The 23464-nt window shown below is 46.9% G+C and overlaps 1 protein-coding gene across 4 annotated transcripts in view; it reads right to left on the minus strand.

Annotated features, from left to right (window-relative positions):
* MAVS (mitochondrial antiviral signaling protein) overlaps positions 1–23464 on the minus strand; it is a 152746-nt gene that overhangs the window by 53261 nt on the left and 76021 nt on the right. For all 4 annotated transcript variants that reach the window (XM_078678703.1, XM_078678702.1, XM_078678701.1 and 1 more), the window contains exon 4: positions 10288–10694. In XM_078678703.1, coding sequence (XP_078534829.1) covers positions 10288–10694 — 407 coding nt within the window. The remainder of the gene's footprint in view (positions 1–10287; positions 10695–23464) is intronic.

Here is a 23464-nt window from a genome sequence, read left to right on the forward strand (position 1 = left end):
AGCACACCACTGGCCAGATTCCTACACACACTAGGCCTGATGGATCTCTGGGGCAGACACCATCCTAGAAAGGGCTTACTCATATTTCTCCAGTGTGCACTAGGTCTTCTCCTGGCTAGACTACCTCCTGGCCCCGGCGGGGGAAATAGGGACGATAGAGAAGGTGGAATACCTGGCAGGGGGTTTATCAGATCACTCACCCCTATGGCTCAAAACAGAAGAACAAGCCCGTAGACAAGGAGGCTTAACATCTGGGATCAGAGGGATACAGAAATCGCCAGAGAAATTAGGGTAGACTCGAAACTATACTTTCATGAAAACAAGGGTTCAGTATCCTCAGCAGTGGTCCTTTGGGAGGCCTCTTGGCCATGCAACATCGCCTGTATGAAACCGGCGATAGAACCGGGAGACTCCTGATGTGCTTAGGCAGGAAACAGAGTTAAACAAGATGGGTGGCCGCCATTAAAAAGGGACACAACACGCTATCCACAGCGCAGGAGATAGCCAATGTCTTTGCGGATTACTACGCAGACCTTTGCAAGACCAGGGATCTGGCAAACGACTCACAGATTCAAAGCTACCTCCGCGCCGTTGACCTCCCCACCCTGTCACCAGAGGATAGAGATGCACTCAAAACAGAGTTAACACTAGATGAAGTCATGATGGCAATAGCTACACAGGCAGTAGGGAAGGCCCCGGGACCCAACCGAATACCAGTGGACTTCTTCAAAGCGAACTCTGGCCTGCTAAGTCCATACCTACTGAGGATGTTCCAGGATGCTCAAACGGAGGGCGCACTCCCCCCTGATCTCCACACGGCCACAGTGGTAGTCATTCACAAAGTCGGGAAGCCCACGGCAGAGAGTGGATCATACCAACCGATCTCACTGTTAAATATAGAAACTAAAGTATTTGCCACAATTCTAGCGATGAGACGAATACCAGTCATCACTTCCCTTATCCATGCAAACCAGTCAGGCTTCATGCCCAAGTGATCGACAAGGTTTAATCTTCACCTAATATCTAACTGGCTTTACAGGGTCAAAGACAGAACCAACCCACAAATACTCCTAGCCCTTGATGCCGAGAAGGCATTTGATACCATACATTAGCCCTTCATGAAACAGACGCTGAAGAAGTTTGGATTTGGCCCTGTATTTCTGACATGGATCGACCTGCAATACACCTCACCGAGGGCAAGGGTGCGGGTTAATGGAGCTGTGTTGGCTGAGTTCCCAGTTGAAAGGGGGACTAGGCAGGGTTGACCACTGTCCCCACTGATATTTGCACTCATACTGGAACTGCTGACGTGCCTGGTCAGGGCCCATCCAGACATAAGAGTGTTTGCAGCAGATTGAGAGACGAGTCGAGATGATCGGATCTCATTATACGCAGATGATATCCTTATATATATAACCAATGCCATAACGACTCTCCCAACACTTCTACATGTATTTGATGAATACGGACGACAGGCAAGATATAACATTAATTGAGGCAAGTCCAGTCTACACCTAACAGGGCACCCATAGACACAAGATAACTCCCACAACAACTTTCCGTTGAGAATGAGGAATTCAAATACCTAGGCCTCTAAATAACCACTAATACCTCTCTAAGTCTGCCCCATAATATTCGGAGAGTAATGGCAGAATTTCATATCGACTTAGAACGATGAAGAAGGTATGCCCCTGACACTATTAGGTAGAACTGCAATGTACAAAATGATTACACTCCCAAAACTATTATATGTCTTCCAAAACATACACTACAGGATACCGGAGGCAGTCTTCAGGGCAATTCACACTGAGGTACACACATTACTATGGGACAGGGGCACTCGTGGCTGGCACACCAAACACTGCAACGTAACCAATATAACGTCGGGATCGCTTTCCCAGACATATGATCCTACTATCGTGCGGCACATCTGGTAGCAATCAAAGAATGGGGGCACCTTCCCGGCGACCACGCAACATACGCATTAGAAAGAGGCCAATTCGAATCACATTTACCTCCATTACCTCTACGGGGTGCGGCCACTAGGAAGCCACTACAGGCAACCCGGAGAATGATAGAAACTTGGGAGGGGGCAGAGAGACCGATGGGATGGGACAAGAAACTCACAATGGAAACCCCAATATGGGGAGGCACAAGTCTGCCCTAGATAGGGAACCTCCTGAAGGAAGGGTCCTTGATTACTTTCAGCTCCTTGCAAAGGGAATACCAGCTTGCCGTCATCCAAAGGTATAAATACTTACAATTACAACATGGAGGGCGGAGATGGTGGACACAGCTACTATACTTGAGTATGCCCCACTGGAGGGAACGCTCCTCATGGGGGAAATACAGGAGAAAGCAGTCTTCTGGACCCTTAAGACCCGAATAAATAACATCCCTGCTAGCTTAAAAGATCTTAGAACTCAATGAGAAAACAGCCTAGGAGAACTAAATGATGTGGACTGGGAGACCACCCTCACGCATCCAAGAGAGGTAGCAAATACATGAAGACTACCACTAATACAACGGAAAAAATCCTACATAGGGTCTACTTCGATAGGTCCCGCCTCCACGAAATAGAAAGGGCATTCAGGGGTTGCCGCTCTTCCTGCGGCGTAGCACTGGGAACATATATAAATACACTATGGGAATGACCGCACATACAATCGTATTGGGGGAAAATATTAGAGGAGCTTAGCAAGATAGTGGGGATGTCGCTCCCAAACGATGCCAAATACGCCCTGCTAGGCATACTCTCAGATGTCGACATACCCAGACACACTCTTATGCTTTGCATTCTTGGGTTGGTGGTAGCTAAAAGAGATATAGCTAAATACTGGGGTGCCCGAACTCCCCGACAGTGACGGAATGGAGAATTGGGATGGACCTGTTCATGGGGGCAGAAATGGTGACCTACAAGGTGAGAGGATGTCCAAAGAAATTCTCCAAGATCTGGGGCCCATGGTTAAGATACTATGGACTAGAAATAGGGGGAATGTACCCCAACTATTGATTATGGAATAGAAACAAAAAGGGGAGGGGGGATTGTACACTTACACAGACTCCATAGTGGTGACTTATATTACACAAGTAAGCTATCGGATGTGGATGATGTCAACAGTAACCAATGAATGTACTGTATATGATTCGCTCATGTGCACTGATTGCCTCATAATGAATTTGGTTTGCAATGCAAAATTGGGTATAGTTAAAAATTAACCAATAAAAAAAAATATATTTTTTAAAAAGACTCTGAGCTGAGAGACTCATGCATATATCATATTTTTGTAAAATTGTGGCAAGAAGTCCACATGATCATACTCTCCGACACAATGAAAGCAGTGTTAGCAATTTTATCTATAATAGGGTCGTCGACAACCTAGAGATGTACTGTATAATTATGGCACAACCAATATATATACTTCAGTACACTATTAAGGGCGCCCACATACTTCGTTAAAACCATTGCAACTGCATCACCATTAGCCCAACTTGGCATGACTTTGACATGGCTCTATCACCCTACCTGTTTGACCTGGACATGGAAAAATAAGTCTGCAAGGTCTACGTCACAGCACGTAGAGGTAACTTACGGGTTGATATAATGGTCATGTTGAGGTAATGGCATTCCAATGCGGTGACTGATTATTTCTTTTTTTATTAAATCTTTTATTAAACAGTTGTGAAGGTGTAGTGATAGATCACAAAGCCACATAGCAATATCATGGAGAACGAATGATACATGAGCAAGTTTACAAACGAGAGCACATTGTAATATGACATGAGGCAATAAGAGAATCTCCATCCAAAACATTTTCCCGCAATTCAGTCGAAGGAGAGATACATATATCCCCACGGGATATGTTCCAGGTCGCCCACTCATGATCCCATTTCGAGGGACAACCTAAGTGATTAACCACGTCCTTCTCTGCGATCATGGCATTGTCCATATCCTTAGCCCACTTTGAATATTTAGGTAAATCTCCGGATCCCCACCCCTGAGCTATGGTCTATTTAGCCACGACAAATCCCAGGGATGCCTATGTGCACTCTGTATGAGTCAGATCTGTGGCTTACCATATGTTTAGTAAAGACAGTCACAGGAGTGAATGATAGCCATCTTACGCACCATCGCCAGTGTTGAGACGATTTTCGCCCAATAAGGTTGAAGCTTTGGGCACTCCCAGATTATATGAAAGAAGGTACCCTCGGCTATGCATCCTCTGAGACAACGAGGATCCGAGCGACTACCCATCTTGACCAGTATGTGAGCTGATAAATATGTTCTGTGTAGAATTTTCAGCTGAATAAGTCATAAGCGCATTGGGATGGCAACCTCCTGACGGGAGGAAATGGCTTCTTGCCAGTCATCGTCCTCTAAATATCCCAGGTCTGTTTCCCACAGCTGTCGAAGATGTATCTGTGGGTCGGGCTTATTGTTTATTAGTTTGCGGTAGGTGAGTGAGATCGCTTTACGAGTTAGGGGGTCCGTCAGAAGCCTTTCCTCCAGCGGGGGGGCTTCAAGTAATGTCTCCCCGCTAGCGACAACGGTGGTGATTGCATGACGTATTTGGAGATAACGGAATGTCTCTGACTCAGCCAACTGGTATTCTTTTTGAAGATCAGCAAAGGAGACCATACCATTTGGTTTTCACAGGTCACCCACTGAGGAAATGGCAATTAGGTCCCACTTATCACTTGGCATCATAAAAGTGGGCAGGTGTGGAGTGATATAAAAACCAAGATAGCGAAAACCCTCCATGGCGACCGTTATTCGGTTGTCTTTTGGCAGTCATGGTACAGGGCTCATAAAATGGACAAAACAGACTTTGTCCAATTAATGGTGTAGCCGGAGTGTGCGCAAAAAAAATGCAAAGATGTGCAGAATTCTGTGGATCGAGGCCAAGGGAGCCGCCACGTATAGCAGGATGTGGTCGGCATAGAGGGATATTCTATCCTCATACTGGTCTGTCCATTTAAGTCTCCTGATCATGGTGTCACCACTGACCCAGGTCGCTAGTGGCTCCAACACTAGGGCAAATATAAGGGGTGACAGGGGCATCCCTGCCTGGTACCCCTCTCAAGACAGAAGTTGCAGAAGGTGTGCTGGTTAAATACCACTTGCGCAGTAGGGCCTGAATACAATAGTTTGACCCACTGTATAAAGCGAGGGCCAAACCCCAGTCGACCGAGGAGGGTGAATAAATAGGGCCATTCAATAGTATCAAATGCCATTTTTGCATCCAGTGATAGCAATGCAGCATCTTCCAGGGTAGTGTTAGTTCTCCCCATCACCCCGTAGAGTCGTCGGAGGTTAAGAGCCATATTGCAGCCGGGCATAAAGCCCAACTGATCGGGGTGGACAAGCTGGTTTATAATTGGTAATAGGCAACTGGCCAACGCCTTGGCAAAGATTTTAACCTCGGCTGTCAACAACGAGATAGGCCGATAGGAGTCACATCTCGTCACCGCTTTGCCCGGCTTTTGTATGACAGCTATGGAGGCCAGCATCAATTCTGGAGGTAGGGACCCTGCATAGTAACTCTCCAAATACATAGCATGCAGAGCTGGCTTTATCTTGTAGGACACAAGCTTAAAAATCTCTATTGGAAGCCCTGTGGGGCCCATGGCCTTTTCTGACCTAATACCACCGATGGCCATCGCGTGTTCATCCTCAGTGAGATATCCCTCTAGGCCAGCGTTTCCCAAACTGTGGTCCGCAGACATCCAGTGGTCCGTGAGACATTCCCCAGGACTCGAGTGCCTGTCGTCGTAGTGAAAAATAAAAACCCCATGCGTCCTCACAGCACACAAGAGCTTTGAATGTTGGCGCAGGGGTGGCGAGACCACCACAATACAATCGGGAGGCGGGGGCAGCGAATGGGCAGTGGGCAGTCAGGGGGGCGGGCCGCAGGGGCACAGCGGCTGGGGAAACGAGTGGAACAGAAGGCAAAAGGGGCATAAAAACAAGGAAAAACGAGTGGCACAGACGGCAGAAGGGCACAAAAAACGAGGGAAAACAAGTGGAACAGAGGGCAGAAAGGCACAAAAAACAAGTGGAACAGAGGGCAGAAGGGCACAAAAACAAGGGGAAAACGAGTGGAACAGAGGACAGAAAGGCACAAAACTAATGGAACAGAGGGCAGAAGGGCACAAAAAATGAGGGAAAAACGAGTGGAACAGAGGGCAGAAAGGCACAAAAAACAGGTGGAACAGAGGGCAGAAGGGCACAAAAACGAGGGAAAAACAAGTGGAACAGAGGGCAGAAAGGCACAAAAAACAAGTGGAACAGAGGGCAGAAAGGCAAAAAAAACGAGTGGAACAGAGGGCAGAAGGGCACAAAAACGAGGTAAGAAATGAGTGAAACAGAGAGTAGAAAGGCACAAAAAACGAGGGAAAACGAGTGGAACAGAGGGCAGAAAGGCACAAAAAACGAGGGGAAAACGAGTGGAAGAGAGGGCAGAAAGGCACAAAAAACGAGGGGAACAGAGGGCAGAAAGGCACAAAAAATGAGGGAACAACGAGTAAAACAGAAGGCAAAAGGGGCACAAAAACGAGCGAAAGACGAGTGGCACAGAGGGCAGACGGGCACAAAAAATTTGTGGCACAGAGGCAAAATACAGAATACAGAAATATAGGGGCAGCTAAGAACAGAAGGCAGAACGGGCAGAGAGGCATGGGGGCAGCGAAGGGAACAGAAGGGAAAACCGGGCAGAGACACAGGGCAGCGAGGAGTACAGAAGGAAAGACAGGGGAGAGAGAGCACGGGGACAGCGAGGGGTACAGGGGGAAGAAAAAGGGGCACGGACCACGTACAGGCAGCGGGGGAAGACAGAGAACAGCAGTCACAGACACAACAATGAAAATACAGGCAATACAATAAAAGCAATAAAGCATTGAAAGGCACACGAGTATAGGTTACCGTTACTTGGCAGGCAGGTAAAAATAGATGCAGCCAGGATCAGCAGTAGGATTGTCGTGCTGCTGTCTGATTGCTCACTTTCCACAAGCCCTTGGGTGAATTATGTGTGCTGTCAAGCTTTCATATTCAGACATATCAAGCTCTTATTCTGTGTAGCCTTTGCAGTTTGTTGTTGGCAAGGGATGGGGCAGTGGACATCCTAACAGGAGAGGGTCATATCAGGTGCCACGCGAGGTCTCTCTGAAATATGCCTTAACTGCACTGCTCACCCTTTGGTGGTAAAATGTTGTTCTGCTATCTGTGACTAAAGATTATGTCTAACAGGGGTTTATGGTAATTGGCATAGCATTGTTCCATGATCTCGCTGAAACAATATGCCTCCTGTGCAGATACCTTCCTGCCATCTCTTGCACTTCCATGATGAACTCCTAATATAGACCTTGAATTTGCTCTGTACACTGGACTCATCGCTTTGTGCACTATCTTCTTAGAATTTTCACAATATTCGTTGCTCCTTGGGGCATGTCTTTATTATAAAATGCTTCATAATTGTATAATATTTTAGACATTCTTAAATTGTGAATAGGTAAAAATGCTAATAATTCACAATCATTCAACCTGTTGCTATAAGGAAGGGTCACCACTCCTAGGCTCTGGAATGAGAATGTAGAGGTGCTGCTATGGCTGAGAGCAGGAGACTTGTACCACTAAATAATACACTGCTGTATGCATACATGTCCATGCCAATAGACCCAATTCAGGTTGTCTCCCTCTTGAAATTGCCTCTGCTTCAAAAGGCGTTTTTAAAAAGAAATTTAAATTGTACAAATTGCTTGGGGGTCCCCGGCTTCCAGTAGTGATTCAGTGGGGGTCCTCAGGAGTCAAAAGTTTGGGAACCACTGCTCTAGGGCATCACGAGTGTCTGGTGTAAGTACAACTACTGGAATAGTGGCTAGGAGGTCCTGTGAGTCCTGCAGGATGGTGTGAGTGGTGGAGGAGTATATAGAGACGAAGGAGGAGGCAAAGGCCTCAGCAATGTGTTGCAGGTCTGTCACGGATTCACCAGTGTCTGTCCCAATAAGGGGCACCAATCTCTGAGCAGTCTATCGCCTCTTTAACCATGCCAACATCTTACCAGTGGCATCGCCCAATTCATATTGTCTGTGGAGAGTTGCTTTACGTTTCGTCATGGCAGACTTTGCCGCAAGCTGACGGTAATCCAGACGTTTAATACTCAGAGTGTGGGTGAGCTGTGCGTCATCGTGCATTGTCAATTCCCAGATTTCCTGCTCTAGGACTTCTAATAAGGCCATCCGTTCCTTCTTATGCCCTGCCATTAGTGAGAGGGCCTGAACCTTTATTACTGCCCTAATGGTGCCCCATACCGTGCAATGCGACTGAACTGAGTGCGTGTTCTCAGCAAAGTAATGTTCTACACCCTTGATCAGAGCACTTTTAACCTAGGGGGATCTTCAAGCTCCACGGGGTTATAGATAGGGTGAAGCGGCGGTGTCCCTATGGTATAGCTTGCTGGGCAAGAACCAGGGAGTGGTCTGAAATACCTCGCGCTAGGAGCTTAGCGTCAGTGAAATAAGCGAGATCATCACTATGCGTGAATAGGTGGTCGATCCTAGACTGTCTGCCATGAGCACCGGAGTGGAAAGTAAAATTCTGAGCCAAGGGGTGAAAATGGCGTCAGAGATCCACAAGGCAGACGGTCAGGAGAAAGTCCCTCAGGGAGGGAGGTATCCTGTGGGTCTGGTCGAAGGGGATGCCGGTCTATTTTGCCATCAACTGCAAGGTTAAAGTCGCCTCCCACTACCAATGTGCCAGCTGGAAGGTCCAACAGAAATTTACCCAGGTCAGACAGCGTGGATGTCTTCAGCGCTGGAGGAATATAAATTGAAAGGACATTAAGTAGCATCCCCTCCCAGGCCTCCATATGGCAGTGTATCTGCCTAAGTCGTTGGTCTAAGTGTTGTGTATTATAAATGAACACTGTTTACAAATGAGTGCCCGCCCCCCTGGAACCAGATGTAAAACACGCATGAGCCTGTAGCCCCAACGATCTAATGCTTTACACGTATTACTGATAAGGTGAGTCTTTTGTAGTAGGACGATATCTAGGGCCTGTCTCTTGAGGTATTGAAGTACGAATCCCCTCTTTAGCTTGTCACCCAGTCCGTTAACATACCGGAATACAGAGGGCTCTATTCACGTCGAGTTTGGATATAGTGTGCACATGTGTTGTGAGAGCCTGCCTGTCCATGTCACAAATGTGTGTAGCAAAGTCCAATGAGCCAAGTCTGTGGGCCTAGAGTGTACTTGAGTGTAGAATATATGTTGTGTCACCTCCATCACAATAAAACAACAGTCAAAACAAATTGCATAACAATCCCCCCAACGTCCTTCACCCGCCCCACCCTGCCTCCCTGCACGACGGGCACAGAACCTCCCACCACCCCAAATTTGCAGAGTGCCTTTCGCCCACCCTTAAAACTATGAGGAACATGGTCCAACCCCCACTCCCTAGGGCAGTAATTTGTTGGAGAACATGTCACCCCAAGCGTTGACCCCATCATAAGGAATGAGAATGACCTCCCCGCTAAAGGTAACAACAAGAAGTTAAACCCAGGTATGATAGAAGAAAGTTCCACAGCTGGTCAACATTATGTCTATAGGGGTGGAGTAACATAGGCCATGCAGGTCAAAAACCTCTATCATGTATCAACAATCCGCCGGTCTTTATTCTGTGGAACCCTGTGTCATCAAGCCACTGCTCGGCGGGGATCCAGACTGACGGCTCAACCTGTCTCCACTGCTGGTGCCACCGGTGGAATTACGGTTGCGTTTGCCGACAATGTGGTGACTGATTTGATAATGTGCACTATATTATGGAGCACCCGAGATTAGATCTTCCCATAATGTATAATGAAATATTAATGATCATCTATGTAATGACAGCTGGGAACCCATCTCTACATGGTTTAATTAGAGACAACTTGTGGAAGTGGATCAAACGTTGCACCCAAATAACAGGGGGGGGGACAATCTAAATACATTCCACTCTCATCGCTAGACACCCAAAATACAGGCACTGGATGTTCTTTCTTTCTCAACAGTAACTGGAAAAAGACTTGATTGCACAATTAATTTACATAATCACAGTCACAGCCTAGACTGACTCTACACCCATGGTTTGCTTCCTAAAAGATTTCTCATAAGGAAATTCCTATGCTCTTCCTCTGGCCCATGTGCTGAACCTTGATCATAATTAATGTGCTGGCGGGTTATTAAACTTGTAGGGTTCAGTTCTGCCCATGTCATAACTCTGGTTATAGGTGTTACTGGTTGGTGAAACTTACATTGTCGTTTGCCTGAGTCGAGCTGGTACTTGATGGCCGTCTTTCTGGCTGAGTTTCGGGGATTGGAGCCTTACACTCTGTGAGAGTATCATCTGTAGGTGGTTGAGATAAGTATCCAGGTGGATTGGCTGCAGTAGTTGAGTTCCTGTCTGGTAGTGAATAATACGAGGGTGGAGGCTCTGTCATTGAAGTTGCTCGCTCCGGCGTTTGCTGTGATGGAAGAGAAGTTGCTGAAGAGGTGTTTAGGGGGGAAGCAGAGGGTTGCTGGATTAGACGTATAGGTGCGAAGGTAGGTGGAAGGGAACTATAACTAGGTGGGGTGTTGATGGAATGGGGCAAAGAAGAAGGCTGAGGAGATGCAGCCCCTACGTTGCTGAACTGATTGGAGTTGTTGGTGCTTGGAGACCCTAGAAGAGAAACAGAGATTGACCACATTAAGAGAGCTTGCCAGAACAGCACTCTAACTAGCCTATCCCTTCTTAATCAATCTGCTCTTTCTCTTTTTGTCTTCAGAGGCTGAGTATTTGAATCAAATGTCGTCCTAGGTAATGATTTATTACCTGTATCATGCTTTAAAATGCACACTGTCCTATATATAAATCAAGAGAAATAATGACAAGCTGGGCTCATGTAGCATATCCATTCATGCTTAACTGGAAGCCTATCACCCTTTAAGCTATTAAATTCAGACTCATTTTAACATTGAAAATGTAAGTTTTGTACATTTTGAACACTGAACTCGGAAGTGTATCTTAATGAACCCGCTTTCAATACTCTAATTTTTAGTCAAAAAGGCTGGTTATGAGCTCCCTGGAATTTAAGTGCAGATATACCAGGTCCCGAAATAATGATTCTGGACAGTACCGCCATACCTACACTGTGCAATTACAGTTTAAATGCCTAGCATGGAGAATAACCATGCAAACCTGGAATTACTGGGTCCAAATCTATATTTATTCCTCTGGGAATAGAATGCTTATATTTATCACCTGTTATGAACAGGTAGTACATGCAAGTGGTTTGGCCCTCATACTTTTTTTTGTCTCTTTCTCACCACATAAATCTTACTTTGTACATTGAGGTGAAAGAAATCCTGTCCTGTGGGAGGAAATAACTGAAAACCTTTTAATACCACAAACTAAAATTAATAGCCATGTCATATACAGCCGGGCCCCATTCACGTGACACAAAAGCACCATGTCCTAACAACGTTCAAAACAGAGCTGCAGACTAGATAATGTAACTTCGTTACCACTGTTCCAAACCCAATATTAACTGCTGGTATGGAGCTCCAAGCAAAGATTTTGGCCACTTGAGACTACTAAAAGGTGCAATGTTAAGGCACCCTGCTAACTTAAGTGAAAGAAACCATTTCCAGACGTTCAAATGGGACTCTGTGGGTCCATAAATAAGAGCAGTGAAAATTCCAGGAGAGAACCTCGCTCCAATCCTAGAGAGAAGAACGGGTGTAACCTTAGTTGGAAACAAAAGGTATAGAATTCCACCAATCCCAGCCTGAATGGCAAACACCCAAACATGGAGTGTGGGCAAGGTTAGATTCCAATCAAACAGGTAAACATAGATAGGCCCTGAGTGTCGCAGTAAGCATAGAAGGATTTCCAATGGTGGTAGCAGGAGCTCAGTGGTTTGCCAGATGCCTATTATTACTTCCTCAGAGTCCAAACCAATCAGCTTATTTCCCTGGAACTGAAGCCATGATCTTGCTGGAGATGCAGAGATAAAGAGGAGTTGGGTCTTGAACTTCTTTGCCTGAGGAGGACGGAAGTAAAGCTGGCTAAATCCTCATAAGATGCACTGATAAACATCAAATATTGTGGTGGCACAAGGTAGAATTCAAATGATTCAGTACCCACATGTAATTTTGAAGCACACCGCATACTGAGCTTGTTGTTGCAAATGTTGAGAAATTGTACACGTGAACTACACGCCCAGATAAGGCTTCAAGCAAATGCCGTCTATGTACAGCTCCCTGCCAAGGAAGCTAAACCTTTGGTGAAGAACCATGGAAAAGACTTCAGGACAAAGAACCATACTGAATTACAATTATTCATTCGGGATAGCAAATCCCAGGAAACACCACTGGTGCTCAGGCAGAAGGGAGTGTCAAAAAAGGCAACACGGACATGTCTTGATATGGGAAAATCCCTAGTACATATCATAAGAATGATTCCCTTTGGTGTTTCCATCTTATACTAATATGTTAGTAAGCCATCCTGAAAGTGGTGATATAAATAAGGTGGGAAATGCTCTGATGCTTCTGGGGATTCATGAGCCATGCGATCAAGAGGATAGGCTGCCATGTAGGTCTCACAAACCCAGAACCTACCTTTTTACTGACATCATCAGCTGAATTCTGCCTCCAACCAGGGGGCAGCCTGGGGTGTGATCTCAAAATATGGATATAAATAGGGCTACTGCCTAAAAGAAAGCATGTTGAGTAAGTTGTTAAGTGAATTGCTTCCTGCATGAAGAAGACACCGAGGCACCGAGCCTGCTGTCCTCTGCTGCCTGCTTAAGTTACTGCTTAAGTTATTGGCCAAAGTGTTTCCTTCCTAGAATCTAGAGTTTAAGGAGTATAACCTTGTGGGCGCTAGAAGGCACACGGCAAGATGGCTGCGCATTAGTGCAGCTCTACCAGCCGTCTACATAATTCGACCAAAATTCTGCACTTAGACACGGTGGCGTGCTACATCGGTAGCAGCATCGCATCTGTAAAGAGCTCCGGTGCATGGTAATATAAATATTGTGCCCCGGGACAACAGTGGAGGCGGAGAAACAGCCAGCAAGGTGCAGAAGTAAGGCGGAGCCCGGACGCAGACCCCGTGTGGCTGCCGGTTGGTGTGAGGGACCCGGGCTGCTGCCTTGATAGATCCTGTGCCTCCCGATGCTGTGGCTGACGTATGTGGCAGAGGCTTGGCGACTGGAGCACAACTGCTGTCGAGCTGCGGACGGTGTGGGCCACATTCCTGCAGCGACGCTGTGACGGCCTGTAGGACTGTGGAGACACGCGAAGCAGCGGCGTCTAAGGAGGTGAGGAGGGCGAGACAACGCTGTCCCCTTTGTAGCATTGTGGTGTTGGGCGGTGCTGGAAGGGGCACGATAGCTTAGTTGTTACCCCTGGGACGAGGCAGTGAGTTACGCTTCAAGGCTGGCCTTGAGGCAACGATTATTGTTAAAGCTGGAGGTGCACAGTGGATCCGTGCAGTACCAAGCTGGCAACAACAACATGGATTGCAATGTACAGTGAGCCGATTGTGTGGTCATCGGGATCCTATTGGTAATCAGTGGGCTGTACTGGATGGATGGATGTAGGCGTGCCCTGCCCTGAGTTGTAACGCGGTGGAGTCCTGGAAGTACCCATCCCAAGTACAGGAGTGAAGAGCTGCATGGGTTGCTTGCTCCCAATAGCGGCCAACCACCATATTGAGTGATGCGAGGGACACATGGACAGGAGCTATAGCCCACTGCTGCAGTGATACACGGCGAGTGGCCCTCTGTACTCCTGCCTAGACATCGCTCCACGGTGAGTGGCAGAACCATAGACGAGAAGCTACTGTGATCGGGCTGTGCGGTAAGACAATAATATTGTCCAGTTTGCTAGGCCTGGCATAATGGGCAAACCGGATAAGACACAACTGCCCCTCACTTTTGAAATGCGCAAAACTGGCAGTTGATAAGGCAAGGTGGCCTCGAACTCAAAGGCGGAGGCCCTTATCGGATACTGCTCCCACCCTAGAATCCACCCTCCTTGCAATGCAGCAAAGCCTGCAGTCAATAGATGGTAAAATCAACGCCCTTAATTTGCAACTGGATCATATGGCGGCAAAATTGGATAAACAAGGTACAATGCTGGACGAGGTCGAGCAAAGAGTGTCTACCATTGAAGATGATGTGCAAACGGTATTGGATAAATCCTTCAACATGGAGATAGTGCTTGCGATAATACAAGCCAAGAATGAAGACTTGAAAAAGAGGTCCAGGAGGAATAACGTACAGATAACAGGGCTGCCGGAGTCAACTAATGTTGGTAGGATGGAAATTTATGTAGAGGGGTTGACCAAGGACATATTTGGCGCTGAGTAGTTATCATCTATGTTGGTGGTGGAGCGAGCCCACCGATCCCTGGTGGTTCGTCCCAGTCGGGTGCCCCACCGCAACCGATCATTGAGAGGCCCTGAACTATCGAGATCGGGACACGATTCTTCGACTGGCGCGAGAAAAAGGGCAGATCACGCATAAGGGGAATGCGCTTGCGTTTTTCCCTGACTTCACTACTACTGCCCAGGCTGCACAGAGAGTTTATTCTCACTAAAAAACTACTACAAGCAGAGAAGATTCCATACGCCATGTTGTACCCAGCGAGATTGCAGATTGGTCTGGAGGGTGCGTCCAAGATTTTCACAAACCCAAAAGCTGCAATGGAACATGCAAAGCTCCTAAAGAAGCGTCGCCCAGACACAACTGACAAACCAGATGCTGATGAACAGTAACCGTAGGATGGTAACTATGATCGGACGGTGTTATATGGGGGTCCCCACATGACCTTCACTGTTGTTCTAATGGGTAGGAGAGTCCTGAACTATTGTTTAAATTTGATTCGAAGGTAACCTCCGCTGGAGGTATCCTGCCCCCTGTGGGGAATGAGTATGAGACTATGGCCCTGAAGTAGTGAATATCAAATGTGCGGGTATTAGATTCAATGCCACCATATGAAATTAAGAGATACGGTGCGTCGTCGTGTCGGACTATGGACACAGTCGGCTACCTCCCCCCATCAGCGGGAGGTTCTATGCACTCTTGTGCCCCCAAATGGGTGTCCCCTATCTATTCATTCGGGTTACGGGGGGCGGATCATTTACTGTTTTCTGATTGGGTTGTCTTTGGCAATTCGGGGGTGCTGAAGTGGGTGCGGGGTGTTGGGGCACATGGGGTACCTGGCAGACATGGAAAATAGCAGCAGTATAGGTTGTTTATGGTTTAAATTACAGCAGTGTGGATCAGGTAATATTCCTATATCACAATATATAATGACACAGCATTGGTGATACGATAAGGATAATAACATGGAATGTACGTGGGTTAAAAAATTTTTTTTTTTTTAAATGTGCTAGCTTTTTTGGACAGGCAAGGTGTTCAGGTTGCATTCCTCTAGGAGACGCATCTAACTAAAAACACGGATCTCAATGGGCGGGGTGCGAGTGGCTTCTTCATTCTCCTCATACTCTAGGGGTGTAATGATCTTAGTTAAGAAAGGTACTCCAGGGGGGCATGGCTTTGCCGGCTGCAAGATGGCCACACTCTAAGTGGGCTCCGCCGGCCAAGCATTACTATCTGACAGCATCCTGCGTAATCCTTCGTAGCGGACTCTGCTGCTCCTGCGATTCTAACCCCCTGCTCAACTGGGTGATGTTAGACCCCCTAAGCGGGCGCCTGACTTCGCCGCCACACTGCTTTTTGACGAGCTCCTCTGGACCGCGCGTGGCTGCCGGGCCTGCCTTGGCGGAGCGCGGCCGCAGGCTGTACCAGGACGCTGGGGTGCTGCGGGACTGCCTGCGGGACTTTGTTGGGACTGAGGCGCCCCGCTGCTGCTCCCTGAACCCAGCTGTCTTCCCGGTCCGGTGGGGGGGTTCTGCAGATGGGGCGGCTTGCGGCGGGGTTGGGGGCGCGCAGGCCTTACGGCGGGGCCCGGGCTATTTCTTCCAGTTGCTGAGCACCTCCTGGCATCCTGTTAGCCCTGTTCACTCCTCCACGCTGATTTGGGCCCCGCGATGTGGGCGGTGCACCCCCGCGTTTCCCCTTCGCCCTCCGCTCCTCCAGGTCGCGGGCCTCTCGCTGTGACCCCGCCATCTTGCCTCTCCAGCCTGGAGACATGTGCCGGCCCGCCCTGTGATCGCCAACCTTGCTACCTGGACTGTTACATCCTACTACACCGAGCTTTGCTGCCGTTCCTGGTCCAGGGCACGGCTGTCTGGCCCTCCTGACGGCGCACGGCTGATAGTTGCGCCGTGCCGCTACAGGGCTGCAGGACTGCCAGCGCAAGCCTGTGAGAACCGGGACGCATCGCTGAGGACTGCCTGCCGTCCAGCTGTCTCCTCATCCGGTGGGTCACGCTGCTGCTGGGGCGCTCCATGGCAGGGTAGTGGGCACGCGCGTCGCACTGCTGGGCCTGGGCCTCACCACTCGCTGTCTGGTGCCACGGCGTCTTGCTAGTCCATCGCTTCTCGCTGCCTCGTCCTACTCATCCTACTCCGCTGTGAGTCGTCTTTCGTTCTTCTCTTCAATGAATGCTGCACACTTTAAGTGCTTCAATTAGCTTTGCGGTTGACTTATCAAATCAGCTGTGTTCTTCTCTTCTCAACGGGATCGTAGTCTACCTGAATCTATTCTGCCCTGAGGAAGCCTATCGGGCGAAACGCGTTGGCTGTTTCATGCTGTTTCATTCATCATCTTACTGGCTGTTTCGTGCTGTTTCGTTGATCATCATGCTTTGATTTTCTTGGCTGTTATCACCGTGTCAAGAGAAACCGATTAAAACTTGGAAATTTTTCACATTTACGAAGTATATGTGTCTCTATTTATCAAAATTGATATTTCAAATTTAATAATTGCTCTTGTTGCCTCTCCATTTGCCTGTTTTGTGTTCATTTAATTTCAGTCCCGTGGTAGTGGACTAGGGAGGTGGGCAGCTTTTACTGATTTAGACTGTGTACATTAGTGTATATGTAGGTTGTGCAACATCTAAATCCCTTACTGCCATTTTGTTGCTGTGTCTCTTATCCACATCAGTGCTAAGGCGATTCCTCTGATGTGCTGCAGATCCATGATTCCCATTGTTCATGACGAGCTCAGCTTGTCATGAGCACAGGAGCAGTGTACTGCATTACGAGCTGAGCTCGTCATGACCCTGGAAGGGGTTATATGGGGCGGTGACCTGAATGTTTGTTTGGATCCCAGATTAGATCTCTCCACCAATACAGAGGGACGCAGGCGGCTTTGATTCTGAGTGAGTTGATAGAGGCAGAGGGCCTTATAGATATATAGAGGGCGCGAAACCCAGAGGTGAGGAAAGGTACATTTGTCTCCACAGTGCATGGCTTGTGGTCAAGGCTTGACTATTGTTTGGTGTCCCGGGAGGCGGACCCTTGGACGGTCTTGGTAAAGAATCTGGCTAGAACACTGTCGGACCACTCACCAGTGCTGATTGAACTTATGATTTCGGCCTGCGTTAGATTCCCGTTCCAATGATGGTTGCAGCCATCCTCCTTAGCTGATACAGTATTCCGGGCTGAAATTGGGGTGGCAATACATAACTGTTTCTCAGAAAATGAGGGGTCGGTGGACAGTGCAGGTACTCTCTGGGAGGCATTTAAAGTTACAATAAGGGGAGTGTGCATGGGTGCGCAGGCTGGTGTGCTGAAAGACCTCAGGAACAGAATAAGAAACCTAGCAGATAAAATTTGCTTGTTAGAGCGAGATTAGGAACGGTATCCAACAACTGCCACGGTGGCCCAGATAAGAAAGCTGGTCTTTGAGCATAATCAGACTGCGGACTGCGGACCAGGAGATACTACACAAATCCAGGTGATCCAGGGCATGATACTATGGCTATGGGGAGAGCAGGAGGCCTAGTTGCACGCTGGCGCATAAACTGTCAGCTCCTAGGGGATAGGAGCACATTACTGAATTACTAGATGGTGACGACATTACCAAGCATTCCACATCTGAGATTAGTAACATATTCATTGATTTTTATTAAAAATAATATGGGTCTGGGCAGGAGGCAGCTGAGGATGATGTTAATGCCTATCTAGACGATATAGCACTAGATGGCTGTCAAATGGGCAACATGAATATTTGGTTCAACCGTTTGATGAGGATGATGTAAAAGAAGCTATTAGATCCCTACCTACCTGCAAAACGGCGGGGCTTGACGGCCTGCCCAGTGAGTTCTATTAAGCATATATTGAAGAACTTGCTTCGCAATTACTAAACGTTTTTGCAGAAACCTGCAAAACTGGAGTACTTCCCCCGTCCCTCAGGGAAGCTTTTTATAGTCACACTTCTGAAACCTGAAAAAGCAGCCAACAGGGGTGAATCGTACAGACCGCTATCTCTTATAAACTTAGATACCAAAATACTGGCCAAAATGATAGCATCTAGACTACAACTTCTGATTCCTAAGTTAGTTCTCTCAGATGAATGAATTAATGAATATTGGATTTATAGATGCTACGCGCATGTCCCTGGAGGTAGTGCTGTCAGAAACGCGAGAGGATTTGCTCCCCGACTTGCCGTCTAAAGTGACCGCTGCTGCGTCTCCGAACGTTTAAACTGAGCCTCCGAGCCGGCAACTTATGTAGACTACGGAATCGAGAGGAAGGCATTAGCTCGGCGTTTGATTCCACACGCCGACACCCAAAAGGATTAGCAACATCGGCTAGCTTGCTTCCCGCCCCACCGCAATCAGCGGCCAGAGAGCAGCACCTCGACCTTGGCGATCATGATATACTAGTCCTGAACCCGTATATTGCAAATAATACTACAGCTAACAGAGAAACGACCTCCCTGTGTCCCATTCACGACCATCTTCCACCAAATTGGCGTAATTTCTCTATTTGATACTACTCGAGGCCCTGAAGAGAATCCTTAGGAAACAATTTGGATTCGAAACGCGTAGGCCCTTGGCCACAACATACCTGCGAAAACGGCTTGGTTATCTAATTAATTTTTCCCATTCCGTTTGTACATTACGAAGAAACTTGTAAAATTTAAAAACAATTGTTTGAAGAATGTACTTTTGAAAAAATCACTCTGACCACTTGTATAATAATTTTTGCTCGCAGATTGTGGCCTTTTGTTCTTGTGTAAAGTAGAAACTGTATATATATATTTTTTTAAAATTACAATGTATGCTTCTATAAATGGTGTGTAAGTGTGTTGAATGCCTGTGATATGGATGTAATAGTGAATGTTTGAAGGCAAATATTTTTTTCTAATTGTATGTGTTCTTTCCTTATGAATTGGTGTTTTGATTATCTGAAAAAATAGAAATTGATCTTTTCTAAAAATATTGAAATAAAAAGCTATTAAATAGCAATTCCAGTTCCTGAATTCTTCTGTTCTGGCCAGTACATTGTTTGTTTAAATTATACAGATCAGCATTGGCATCGTATTTTTGTTTTTTGGTATTGGATTTATAGAGCGCAAACTAAGCCCCAAGGCGCCAAGCGATCTACGGTGCATAATCTCCGTACAATTTTTGCAGTACTGCACCATTTGGATCCATAGACCCCGGCTGTTTCTGTGCAGCTCGACGCAGCAAAAGCTTATGATATGCTCCACTGGGGCTTTATGTTTTTAGTATTGCGGCAAATGGGCATGCCATCCTTTTTTTGTAAAAATGGATAAAGCTGCTGTACACCAACTCAGTAGCACGTGTGCAAGTGAATGGATAGGTATCGGATGCATTTGCAATTTGTAAGTGCACACGGCTGAGTTGCCCCTTGTCCCCGATGCTTTCCTCATTGGCACTGGAGCCGTTAGCATGTAAGATGAGTCAGAAACACTCCGAGGCAGCATTGGGGTTTAAGGCAGCGCACATTGATCATCTCATTATATGCAGTTGACATGTTATTATATGTCCGCGATCCAGATACACAGCTATATCCCCTGCTGCGGGAATAGGTTATATTTGAAATGGACTCCGGGCTGGGGATAAATTGGGCAAAGTCCACGTTATTTCCTTCGACCGATTGTACTCAAGAGGTGATGCTGGACTATCCGCTCGCCTGGTCCTCTGACCCGGTGAAATATTTGAGGGTGTGGGTGCACAAAGACCAGGAGATTGTGTTAAATATGAACTATAGACGGGCTGTCAATGCAATTCCTGAACAAATTTCTCGCTGGAAGCGTCTGCCGTTGTCACTGGCGGATAGAATCGCTGTTGTAAAAATGACAGTGCTTCCTAAGTTGCTGTATCTCTTTGTCAATATCCCCATAAAGTTAAATATCGCATTTTTTAAAACATTGCAGACTTGCTTATTGTCACTGATTTGGGCTGGGAAGCAACCGAGGTGCAGCTGGAATACATTAACACTGTCATTCGAAAGAGGTGGCTTTGAGGCGCAAGACATACGCCTATACTATCTGTGCGCCAAGGCACAATTTGCACATTACTGGCTGTTTCCGCAGAAGTATATGCCCCATTTGGCGGTGGAGGCTGATACGGTGTACCCGCCGCCATTGCCAGCTAAGATTCTCCATAGCTGCGAAGGCGGCATTAGCAGGGACATCAACCCAGTTAACTCCACTGTGTGGGCATGGGACACCTTGGCCAAGCATGCAGGGAGAGAGTATATTTATGCACCCGATATGCCAATTGAGGCCCTTCAGAGGATACTGGTGGCACGGGAGCCCGGTGCTCTTAATATTCTTCAAAGTGCAGGGATTGCAAAATTGGGAGATATAAACCGAAATGGAACTTTCTTGACCATGGCAGATTTTCAAGCTGGGCAACAGTATAAACTTATGCATGGGTTTATATATGCCAGACTGCGGGTGGCGGTGCGCGTCCTGTGGCCTGATTTTCCACAGGAACCGCAAATGCTGAGGGCGTTGCAGGTGGTTTTAAAAGGTGGTGACTGTAGGGGATTGATCACCAGAATATATGCTACATCTCAACGAGAGAATGAGTGGGACAACTCCCCAGCATTGGAAAAATGGAATGCTGTTTTAGATACCCCCTATTTCCCATGCAAATTGAGAAATGTGTTGTAAACTGACTGGACGTTTAACTGCCAACTGAAATCTGCAAATTATTCATTTTGAATATCTGCATCAGGTATATTACACCCCTGTACGATTGTTAAAATTTGGATTGCGTGAAGATGCACGGTGTCCCAGATTCCGACAGGATGGAGAGACATTTTGTGCATTTGGCAGGGATGTGTCCTGCTATATTCAAATTCTGGAGTAGGGTGGTGAAAGCACTTTCAGATATGACATATGAAAACATTGCATGTGAGCCTGAAGTGTGCCTGTTAGGACTGTTGAATAAAACCATGTAACAGACGTATTGTAGGAGTAGCTACACTAATGGCTAAATGTACAGTTGCAATGTACTGGAATTCTAAGGCTGTACCGACACTAAGAAAATGGGAGTTACTTGAGGCCTCCAGGCCCATCGGTTTCTGGGCTCAACTCGCTGCCAATCTGCTGGCACAACCAGATATGACCTAGATATATGCTGTTATGGTTATCACCCAAACCCGAGAAATGCTATATAGACTGCTATGATATTGTTTTACACTACTGTTTCCATGATGTACTGCTGTATTCTTCGTATATGTTCCGTTAATATACTGCTGGGATAGGGTGGAAGGGTGGTGTGGGGGGGGGTTGTATTGATAAAAAAGGGAGAAAAGCAGTATTGGTTCCTTGATCCTAAAATGATGTAATACTACATTAGCATTGTATATGCTTGTAATATCTGCTGTACTCAGTAGTTGCGATTTAAGAAATAAACAAAAAGAAAGGAGTATAACCTTCTGAGGGATGCAAGCCCTTGGGGTACAGAGGCAAAATTGTTGTCAAGCAGCTATAGTTGATACTGAAGTCAGAGAGGTGGTCATAGGCAGTTAAAACAAGATGTCTGATGCCCACTGGAGGTGTTTCTCAATGATGGCCCAAACAAAAAAGCAATTCACTATCTCCTCAAGGGCAAACATAAGTAGCTGTAAGCATTGTATAAGGGACTGCACACCCTACGATGTGTATGTCTCAGGTCATATTGCGTCCGCAGATGCAGTGCAAGCTTCTTAGGGAATGACTAACTTCTTGACACTTGAATCTGAGGAAGCTGAAAAGTATGGTGTCAATCAATTCAGGAAACTCAAATGTCTGGATTTGATACACCTTAGTCCAGTAACTTGGCAAAAAAATCTTTTTTAGGGTTTCTCTGCTCCTGGAAAATTGCCTTGGGGAATGCTGTAAAACCATATAAAATGTGGCACAATAAGTCAAGTTTTTTTCCCACCCAAAGTCTGCGCATGTAGATAATGAATAGCACAGGGTTGGGAGTAGACCTTAGCACCATGTCAGTAGATAGCCGAAGGGTCTATGTAGGAACAGATGGTGGAGAGCTCCAAAAAGCAGGGACAGAGATGCTCTGTGTGTTTTCATTAGGGACCAGCTTGATAGACTGGGTGGAACACAGGAGGATGTGGTACACTCTGGGGAGGGAACCCAGGAGGAGGGTGCTGTGGAGTCAGGTTGACAAGTCGACTTAGCACAGATCTTTCTCAGATGCACACCAAGTGTGCCACCTAACATACATTGCAGAGGTTCCTCAATACACACCACTTCTATTTTCTAGGGTACCACTCACCAGTTCCAGGAGTAAATCCTTTGGATGGGATGAGTCTGGTAGAGACCCTGAACCTGAAGTTGGCTCTCCAGAAACTCAAAGCTGAGCAGAAGGAGGAGGGCAGGATGTTTGAGAGGGAGAAGCTAAGTCTAGCTCGCTTGGCACAAGAGGAGAGGAGGCAGGAGAGACAGGAGCAATGGGCCACAGAAGAGAAATTGAGAGAGCAGGAAGAGAGGGAAAAGAAGCAGAAGAGGGAAACGTGTCTCAGTCTCTAGCTCCCGCCAGGTAGTGCCAAGATTCCAAGAGAGAGCTTATACATATGTATGTGGTAGGACAGGATATCTTGGAATGGAGTGTGAGATTTGAGGTTGCTTGTAAGGCACAGACCTTAAATAAGGTGTCTAAGGCAGCTGCCTTAATGGGTCCCTTGCCTTTGGAAGGGAAAAGCATCAATGGAAGAATGCTGTTGCAGAGCAGATGATCTATGAGTATTTGAAGAAAGCTCTGGTTAGGAGGTTTCAGTTGAATCCTGCTCAGTACCTTCACAGATTCAGAGACTGCAAGAGAGGGGGGCGGTGTACTGTTTGAGACTTTGATTCATACAGTATTGCTTTACTGGAATGAGTGGGTGAGTGGCGTGGAGGCCAAAGATTTTCATACTCTTAAGCTGTTGATGGTGACAGAGCAACTCAGGGAGAAGTAACCTACCCCACTTAGGCAATACCTGTCAGATCCGACAGAGAGGGATCCACAGAAACAGGCAGTACTGGCTGACAAATGGCAAGCTCTTCA

This window comes from Lissotriton helveticus, chromosome 2_2, assembly GCF_964261635.1.
Source record: "Lissotriton helveticus chromosome 2_2, aLisHel1.1, whole genome shotgun sequence".
NCBI classification, from domain to species: domain Eukaryota; kingdom Metazoa; phylum Chordata; class Amphibia; order Caudata; family Salamandridae; genus Lissotriton; species Lissotriton helveticus.